This window comes from Ailuropoda melanoleuca, chromosome 7 (genome assembly GCF_002007445.2).
Source record: "Ailuropoda melanoleuca isolate Jingjing chromosome 7, ASM200744v2, whole genome shotgun sequence".
Classification (NCBI taxonomy): Eukaryota; Metazoa; Chordata; class Mammalia; order Carnivora; family Ursidae; genus Ailuropoda; species Ailuropoda melanoleuca.
Window position 1 is genome coordinate 63,738,790 of NC_048224.1, and position 10,160 is coordinate 63,748,949.

Genomic DNA, 10,160 nt, shown 5'->3' on the forward strand with positions numbered 1-10,160 from the left:
AAATCGAGTGCCTGATGCTTAACCGACAGAGCCACCCGGGTGCCCCTATTTCTTTTTACTTTTAAAATATCGAAATTAATAACCATAAATAATAATAATTAATAATAATATCTAAATTGAAAATTGACATACAGTGCATTATTGTGACTCTTGCAGAACCAACTAAAACTGTATATTTTCTTTCTTGTATATCCTTTTGTTTTTCCTGGAGTTTCTAATTGCTTTTACTTTTGTTTTGTCCTTTTGCCTTTATCACATTCTCAGTTTTAACCAACTTTACTAAGTCTATCTAATTATCTATTCAGTCTGATTTTCTCCAGAGGCTTCCCCCCACCCCAAATGAAGGGTCCTGCCATCCTGCCTTCTCCTTTTCCAATCTGGACTTAATTCTCTCCAGGCCTGCTGCCTGGCTATGATTCTGGGACTTTTCTTTATTGCTTCCCTGCTTTGGTTTCAAGGCTTCCTAGATCCTGAGATTTGATTCATCTTGCTTTATTCTTTGCATGCTCTAGCACTTCCTCAAGTAGCTTTTAGATGTAGTGAATGTGGGAAGAAATTGCTGAGTCCTTCCATTTCTTAAGATGTCTACATTTTATTCTCACTTTTGATTTGTAGTTATGAATAGAATTCTAGGTTGAAAATAATTTTCTCTCAGAGTTTTGAGAGTATTGTTCATTGTTGTTGGCATTCATTGTTCATTGTTGTTGTTAACTGATTAGAAGGCAACTTGATGTCTTTTATTTCATACTGAGCCTGATTTTTCTCCCTGTAGACAGTTTCCTCTTCATTCTTGGTATTCTGAATTTCACAAAGTTGCATGCAGGTGTGGCACAAGTGTGGTTCCTTTCTTACTTATTACTCTAGGCATGTGGGAGCATTTTAAAAATGGAGATTGCTATCTTTCAATCTTTAGAAAATTCTTTTGAATACATTTTTTTGGTAATTTCTCCCTCTCTGTTTTCCCTTCTTTTTGAACTACTGTTAAGTGGATCTTGGACCTCTTGGACTAATTCTATATAGCTATTATCTGTTACCTCACCTTTGTCTCTCTTTCAGTTATTTTTTTAAAAAAGATTTTATTTATTTATTTGACAGAGAGAGAGACAGCCAGTGAGAGAGGGAACACAAGCAGGGGGGTGGGAATGGGAGAGGAAGAAACAGGCTCCCAGCGGAAGAGCCTGATGTAGGGATCGATCCCTGAACGCCAGGATCACACCCTGAGCCGAAGCAGACGCTTAACGACTGAGCCACCCAGGCGCCCCCTCTTTTAGTTATTTTTAGAGGCTTTCCCAATTTATCTTCCAATATTTCCATTAATTAATCATGTTTTTTAATCTTGAAAAATTTCATTTTTCTCTGATTTTTCTATTCATAGTATTCTGTTTTTGTTTTATGAATACAAAACCTCTCTAATGAGTACACAAATGGGAGTATTCAAATTATTCCTGAATACTTCATTGTATTTTTGTTTTTTAAATTTATTTACCCTGGTCTTCCCCTCCCCGCCCCCATGATGGAGGCTTATATGTTGGTGTTCCTTGGCTGATCTTTTAATTTTAAGGTGAGGCAGGAAAAGCCCAAAGACAAGTGCTATGTATATGAATGGCTTTTGTGAATTGGTGGTGTTTGTTTTAAGGTGGTTGGTGGTCATGGAATATTTTTACTGGTGGACTTCTATACACTAGAATCCATAGTTCTTTCTTCTGTCATAGGATGATGTTCTAGATTTTTTTGCCTGGAGGTATTTTCCTGGTTGAAAATTAGAGTATATGAAATTGACTCTGTTTTAATGACTTTCAATTATTTCCTCACTTGCCTCCTCAGGGCTCCCTCTTCTCCCCCTCTGCTTTCCTGGTTTGGTTGCACTGCCTCTCAGGTGCTGTCCTTCATGGTCCTGATATTTCTAGGTACTGAGCCTCTGGAATTTGTCTGGAAGACTGTCATGCTGAGCTGGATTGCTTCATATGGTTGCTTTGATTTGTCATTCTTCTGTACTGCTCCATTAGTTCCATCTTCTCCACAGCTTCTCACTCCCATAAATTCCATGAACTCTCTTCTCACTCCCTCTTCTTTTCTGCATCATTGTTGACTTATAATCCCTTCAGGTTTTGTTTTGTTTTTTTTGTTTTGTTTTTTTTTGTTGTTGTTGTCATTTAAGCGAGATTTTAGGAGGAGAATGCAACTTACTATATTTTTGAGGACGTCCTTAATCTTTCTTTAAACTGCCCATGGCATCTGAATGTGCTGAAGATGGTCTTGTCCAATACTTACCAATTGCTTTCATGCAAATACTATTTCATTCTGGTCACACCTCTCACTTGGTATAATTGAAGAAAAAAAATCAATGTAGCTTTATATAGGAAAGCCATAGTTTATATAATATCTATGTTTCTATGTATCTATCATTATATGTATAGGAAAACCATTTCTTCTAGATATGAAAAGGGAAATGGTTCAAATGGGCAGAGCTTGTTAATGGAATTTCAGGGAGAAGATAAATATGGCCACCTTTGGAATGGATAGGAGTTTTTGTTGTTCTTTTTAATCAGTAGAATGTTTAAAAAATGTTTTTTAAAAGTTTTTTTAGGCTATTAGGTATTCTCCAAGTCATTAGACCGCATATTTTTTTCTTATTTTGAAATATATTTGAGATTTATTTTTATTCAAATATGTAAATAGATTGTTTAGTATAGTACATATTTTTTCATTTTCACTTCATTTCTTCATTATGCAGAAATCATGCATAAAATGAGGAAATTTGTTAAACCACCAGCACATGCTTATAGCACTTACTTTATTACTGCAGCAGTTACGTTGGTGATTTACACGTGTTTAACCCTAGCTCCTTCTTCTCATGGGACAGAGTCTTCCTAAGTCTGAGTTTGGACATTAGCCTAGGAGGTATCGCTAAGCTTTCAGAGAGCTTGTTAACACCTGGCATAAATTTCTGTCTGTAGCATTTCAGAAATTTCCATATACAGATTTTTACTTTCAAAGAAAGCAAAGTGCCTACAAGCTCTTAAAGACCTCTCTCTGTTTCTCTCCTAATTGCCCAGCAGACAGTGGTAATATCCAGCAAGTATTACCAAGCACTTAGTGTATATGTTGGGACATTAGTACTCTAGCCTCACAGAGGGATGATGAGAGAAATGGCTGTGAAATTTGGAAATGTGTGAACTGTAATAATGTCCATGGGCACTTGATCTGAATACTGCAGATAGGGAATAAATAGGTCTATTGAATACTGAACAGGAGAAAATGAAATTAAGTTAGAGGAGTTTAATTTGGCTAATTATAAACCTGTTCAAAGGTTTAGTTATTGGTTAGTATTTTTTTTAAACAAACATATAGCATTTACTAGCTGTCAGGCAGTATGCAAACATCTCATTGAATTATTCCCATTTGACAGGTATTATCATCTATAATTTACAGATGAGGAAATGGACGCTCAAAGAGGCTATGAGATGATCTTCTTATGATTAACATGAGGCAGAGCTGCCATTTGAATCTGTTTGGCTGAGAACCTAGTCTTTTCACGGGCATCTTGCCTGCCTCACTTTGTCTCTGTTTGCAGCCTTTGTTTGATTTATTCTTTTGCCTGGAACACGCTCTTTTACTTTCTGAAATTCAGTTCCTCTTTTAAGTCCTAACCATAAATACCAGCCAGCATAATATCCTCATAGACAGTAGAATCTCAATCAATGTTAATTACCTCCCGTATTTTCCATGAGAATTTCCCCAACTGCCAACTTGGTGTTAATCTTTTGAGTTCCTGCTCTACTTCGTTTATCTTTCCATGCCCTTCACCGGTGTTTATGTACACGTCTGCATCCTCCACTAGAATGCAAGCTGTCCTAGGTCAACAGGTGGGTTTGACTTTCTTTCTATGTAATCCTCATAGGCTGACATAGTACCTTCTACATATTTGAACTTGATGGGCCCATGTTTTTATTTATTTATTTATTTATTTATTTATTTATTTATTATATTATGTTAATCACCATACAGTACATCCCCGGATTCCGATGTAAAGTTTGATGCTTCATTAGTTGCGTTATAACACCCAGTGCACCATGCAATACGTGCCCTCCTTACTACCCATCACCAGTCTATCCCATTCCCCCACCCCCTCCCCTCTGAAGTCTTCAGTTTGTTTCTCATAGTCCATAGTCTCTCATGTTTCATTCCCCCTTCTGATTACCCCCCTTTTCTTTATCCCTTTCTTCCCCTACCGATCATCCTAGTTCTTATGTTCCATAGATGAGAGAAATCATATGATAATTGTCTTTCTCTGCTTGACTTATTTCACTTAGCATTATCTCCTCCAGTGCCGTCCATGTTGCAGCAAATGTTGAGAATTCGTTCTTTCTGATAGCTGAGTAATATTCCATTGTATATATGGACCACAGCTTCTTAATCCAGTCATCTGTTGAAGGGCATCTCGGCTCCTTCCATGATTTGGCTATTGTGGACAATGCAGCTATGAACATTGGGGTGCATATGGCCCTTCTCTTTACTACGTCTGTATCTTTGGGGTAAACACCCAGTAGTGCAATGGCTGGGTCATAGGGTAGTTCAATTTTTAACTTTTTAAGGGACCTCCACACTGTTTTCCAGAGTGGCTGTACCAACTTGCATTCCCACCAACAATGTAGGAGGGATCCCCTTTCTCCACATCCTCTCCAACAATTGTTGTTTCTTGCCTTGTCTATCTTTGCCATTCTAACTGGCGTAAGGTGGTATCTCAGTGTGGTTTTGATTTGAATTTCCCTGATGGCTAATGATTTTGAACATTTTTTCATGTGTCTGTTAGCCATTTGTATGTCTTCATTGGAAAAGTGTCTGTTCATATCTTCTGCCCATTTTATGATTTGTTTATTTGTTTCTCGTGTATTGAGTTTGAGAAGTTCTTTGTAGATCTTGGATACCAGTCCTTTATCTGTGGTGTCCTTTGCAAATATATTCTCCCATTCCGTGGGCTGTCTCTTAGTTTTTTTGACTGTTTCCTTGGCTGTGCAGAAGCTCTTTATCCTGATAAAGTCCCATAAGTTCATTTTATCTTTTATTTCTCTTGCCTTTGGAGATGTGTCGTGAAAAAGGTTGCTCTGGCCGATGTCATAGAAGTTGTTGCCTATGTTCTCCTCTAGAATTTTGATGGATTCCTGTCTCACATTGAGGTCTTTCATCCATTTGGAGTTTATTTTTGTGTATGGTGTGAGAGAGTGGTCAAGTTTCATTCTTTTGCATGTAGCTGTCCAATTTTCCCAGCACCATTTATTGAAGAGACTGTCTTTTTTCCACCGGATGTTTTTTCCTGCTTTATCAAAGATTAGTTGCCCAAAGAGCCGAGGGTCCATTTCTGGGTTCTCTATTCTGTTCCATTGGTCGATGTGTCTGTTTTTGTGCCAGTACCATGCTGTCTTTGTGATCACAGCTTTGTAGTACAGCTCGAAATCCGGCATTGTGATGCCCCCAGCTTTGTTTTTCCTTTTCAACAGTTCCTTGGAGATTCGGGGCCTTTTCTGGTTCCATACAAATTTAAGGACTATTTGTTCCAGTTCTTTGAAAAATGTCCTCGGTATTTTGATCGGGATAGCATTGAAAGTGTAGATTGCTCTGGGTAGTATGGACATTTTAACTATGTTAATTCTTCCAATCCATGAGCATGGAATATTTTTCCATCTTTTTATGTCTTCCTCAATATCTTTCAAAAGTGATCTATAGTTTCTAGCATATAGGTCCTTTACGTCTCTGGTTAAGTTAATTCCAAGGTAACGCATGGTTTTTGGTGTTATTGTAAATGGGATGGTCCCTAATTTCTCTTTCTTCAGTCTCGTTATTCGTGTATAGAAATGCAACTGATTTCTGGGCATTGATTTTGTATTTGATGGGCTCATGTTAAGGCAGGAATGGATCATCCTAAGTGTGGAGTTATCTTTATGATGCTGTAGAATAAGTAGGGGTCTAGTTATATAGATAATAATTTCTGCCTGTTTTTTTTAATCATTCAGTTTTCTGGGAGAAATAGAAGTCTCCATAAAAGCTATAAAACTACTCAGAAAAAAAATGAATGTTTACTAGATTCTAAGATATTTGAAGGCAGGGACCATTTTATGTTCATCCCAGTGCCCCACTCAGTAGCTACACATTGCCTTGCACATACAGTTTGGATTACTGGCATGCCTCATTTTATTGCACTTCTCTTTATTGTGCTTTGCATCTACTGCATTTTTTACAAGTTGATGGTTAGTGGCAACCCTGCATTGAACAAGTCTGTCTGCACCATTTTTCCTACAGCATTTTCTCACTTTGTGTCTCCATGTTGTATTTTGGTAATTCTTGCAATACTATTTTTTATGGTGATTTGTGATCAGTGATTTCAACTTGGCTGAAAGCTCAGATGATGATTAGCATTTTTTAGTAATAAAGTATTTTCAATTAAGGTATGTATATTGTATTTTCAGCCATAATGGTATCGCACACTTAATGGACACTATAGTGTAAACGTAACTTTGATATGCGCTGGGAAACCAAAAAGTCCGTCTGACTCCATTGTGATATTCACTTCATTGTGGTGGTCTGGAACCCATCCTGCAGTATCTCTGAGGTATTCATATATTTGGAAGTGTGTGGACTGGTAAGCCAAAGGCAAAAATATGCTCCAAAACAAGGCTAAACCATGCAGGATGAAGCATACCTTGAAATAAATTTCATCTTGCTGACACCACCTCATGCTGACCTCTTGAAAGTCTGGGAATTCCTGAGAGATTTTAAGCAGGATTCTTTATTTTTTTTCTTAAATGTTTGCGTGAAGTCTCTTCAGTCTTTCATTCTCACTTCCTGAAGCAATTTTCATTCTTATCCTTTACGGTAATTGCTGGGTATTAAAAGTCTGTGTGAATATGTTATGAAACAAAATTGTATTGTACGAATATTCTTATCCTGGGGTTTTTCTTTTCTGTGATGCTGTAAGAAATCTCTTTTTTACCTCCTGTCAAGTCTCTAAAGGGATTTTCGCAGCTAATTTGGGATAATAAAGGCATTCTAACTGTAATGCAGTTATTCTTGTTAATATATATATATTTCAGTAACTTGTATTTAAACCTGCCTGAACTGAATGGAATTTCCCACAGAATGGTTTTTAAAGAATGAATGCATTTCATGACTCTTCATGGTTCTGCCCACCACCTACCCATTCTTTAAGTGACCCTATAGCTCAGCCTTGACTTCTTCACACAAAACAGCTCCTTTAGGACTCTCTGGTTTGTTCCCTGGCATAGAAATTACAGAAACTGAGAAATTAGAGGTCAAAATGCTGTCAGGGAAAATATAAAGCTGTTTGGCTTGAAGGTCATCTTCTTTTTGTTTGAAAGTGAAATAGGCAATGGAAAGCAGAAAGTTAATCAATGTTTTGCTCTGATAATGCTTTGTTTCGGCCATTTGAAATAAATATTCATTAAAAATATGAAACACACCTTGTTGACCTCCTAGATCCTAAGAAATCTATTAACTGTTGACTTCGTTCCTTTGTTTTCTTTATGAAGGAAGCGCATGCACTTACTTAGTGTGAAGTGTCTCTTCCCTTAGCCTCTTCATCTGCTTTTGCTTCTGTCCCTGTCCCAGGAACACCCCCACCCACAGGGATCTTCCTAACTTCTTAGGTTACTTCCCTTTTAAAGAATATAATTCTTTCCTTGTGTAATGATTAATTCTATGTCAACTTGGCTGAACTTTGGTGCCCAGGTGGTTGGTAAAAGACTAGTCCAGATATTGCTGTGAAGGTGTTTTGTAGATATGACTGACATCTACAATCAAGTAGCTTTGAGTAAAGGAGATTATCTTTGATAACATGTGTGGGCCTCATCTAATCAGTCAAAGGCCAGAAGAACAAGAACTAAGGTTTCCTGGGGAAGAGCAAAGGTTGGCTCATGACTGGAACATGAATGCTTGCCTAGGTTTCCAGCTGCTGGGATGCCTACAAATTTCAGACTTGCCCCTTAATCATGTAATTAATTGCATGAGCCCATTCTGTAAACTGCATCTATCCCCTTCCCTCTCTGTATATCTTTAAGTGTATATCTATGTTTCCTATTTGTTCTATTCTCTGGAGTACCCTGATATACCATATTTCAAATGTCTAAACCTGCCGCCACACATGGTGCCACACTAACTTTGATAGTGTAGCAGGAAGGTGATCTTCATTAGTTCTGGCTATATACTTCCTCTTGAGGAATGATTTGTAAAACTCACAGTTGCCTGTGTATTCATTGACCAGACTGCTCACATAACTTCTCCCACGGGTGCTTTCCTGTATACTTGGCCATGCCCTACTTACTTATTCCTCAGTGGTTGTCCTGAGTGCCTACCACACATATACCACTCTCTACTTACTGTTCACTTTTTCTTGGCCCTGTTATGGAGACTAGAAAATAGGGGTGAGGAAGGGCAATTGTGAGAACCATTGCTATTTTCTTACTGCTTCTGCTTTTTGCCTGAAGGTCATTTATTGAACTAAATGGGTTTCAAGAGTGGAAGTTTGAAAAGCATGAGGACGTATTCTCCAGGTGTCCTTCCTTCTAAATGAATATGTTTTAATAAAATATGAACCTTGTGGAATTTATATGGTAGAATACACACAACAGTTCACCAGATTGGAAGTGTTGAGTGGAAAATCTCATGAGACGTGGCTCTTCCTCCTTATTAAGTCTACAAAGCACTTAACTCAATAAGGGACCTTCTGCACAGAAAGGACCAGAAGGGAACAGAATGACTGGAACCGGGGGTGTGACATGGTGTTCAAGGGTTGATGTAAGTGATGGTCAAGTGGAGACTCCCAGATAAAAAGGGGTTTCCTGGAAGAAGTCTAGCTCTGATGATCTGGCCACTCTCCCTTGAACAGCTGAAAGCAGAGTTGGAATGTTCTGAGACTCATCTCTGCCAATGGCAACATGAAGGCTCATCAATGTTTCCATTGCACATCAAAGGAAATTAGGAGTAAAATAGCTGTCCTTTTAAAAATGAAGTTAATGAAAAATAGGATTTTATTTCAAGAAACTGTTTTTTCCAGCTTCTCTGGTATACACCTAGTCTATAAAGACAGAGATACTTTTAGCCCTGTCCAAGAATTCTAAGCTTGTATTGTTTATATTTTACTGTCACGTTACCTTTTAGTTATCTTCTTGGCTTACTGTCCATACTTCTCAGCTCTAAACTTTCTTCACCATTTTTTTCCTTCTGTACTTTCTTTCATTTGCTTACATTTCCCTAGCAATGGTGTGACTGACTGAGTCTTCTTGAATTCCTCTCTGGACAACGGGAGGTGAAATTCATGTCTTACTTGACTTCTTCCTGAAGCTCGACCAATTTTTGTGAAGTTGAATAAGTGTCGATTCAGCTGACACCTTTTAATAAATGGAATATCTTCCCAGGCCTGGTAGGAGTTTTGGAGTCAGACAACCTTTTAAATACCAGCCCCACCCTTTACCAGCTTTGTGACCTTAAGAAAAACCAATTCCTCAGCTTCTTAGTTTTCTTGTCTGAAGAAACGGACAAATGTCTATCTTGTAGACTGAATAGAAGAACAGATAGAAAAGAGTGGATGTTTAATTATCAGACACTGTTATTATTTATCAAAGGCCATTTGTTTGTTTTCCAGGCAAGAAAAACAAATCCACATTATACCAGTTCTAAAGAATTCTTATGTAGTCCTTTTTTTAAAAACTTTTCTTCTCCCTTTGATTTCGTAAGAGTATTAGAAGATAGAACAACTAAAGTTGTTTTACTCTTATCATATTATTTAGTCTGAGGGAAAAAAATCTTTTGGAACTTTAAATAAAATTAAATTTAAGGGTCTTTACCATTTGTGAGTATCACCATGGAGACAAAAAATGTATGGTCACCATGGTGACCTTTATGAGCTCTCTCCATCTGAAATTATTATCATGTAAAATTAGATATGGTTGCTGCTATGAGAAGACACAGTATAAATAAGTTGAACCAACTTGATGACAATGCCCACTGCATTTGGTATCTTGGAGTAGTTCTAAAAGTGTTATTAAATGGCAAGTTGACACCCTGCTAGATTCTCATGTGGCCAACATTTGGCTCCACCCTTTTACTTCTGAATTGGCAGAACATCCTCAGATGGGGTTACTCCTTGT

At 37.6% G+C, this 10,160-nt stretch overlaps 1 protein-coding gene across 1 annotated transcript in view; it reads right to left on the reverse strand.

Annotated features, from left to right (window-relative positions):
- Positions 1-7,209: 7,209 nt before the first annotated feature.
- LOC117802939 (RNA polymerase-associated protein CTR9 homolog) overlaps positions 7,210-10,160 on the reverse strand; it is an 8,619-nt gene continuing 5,668 nt past the window's right edge. Inside the window, exon 4 of the mRNA XM_034663774.1 lies at positions 7,210-7,271. Within this exon, the coding sequence (XP_034519665.1) occupies positions 7,210-7,271 (62 nt within the window). The remainder of the gene's footprint in view (positions 7,272-10,160) is intronic.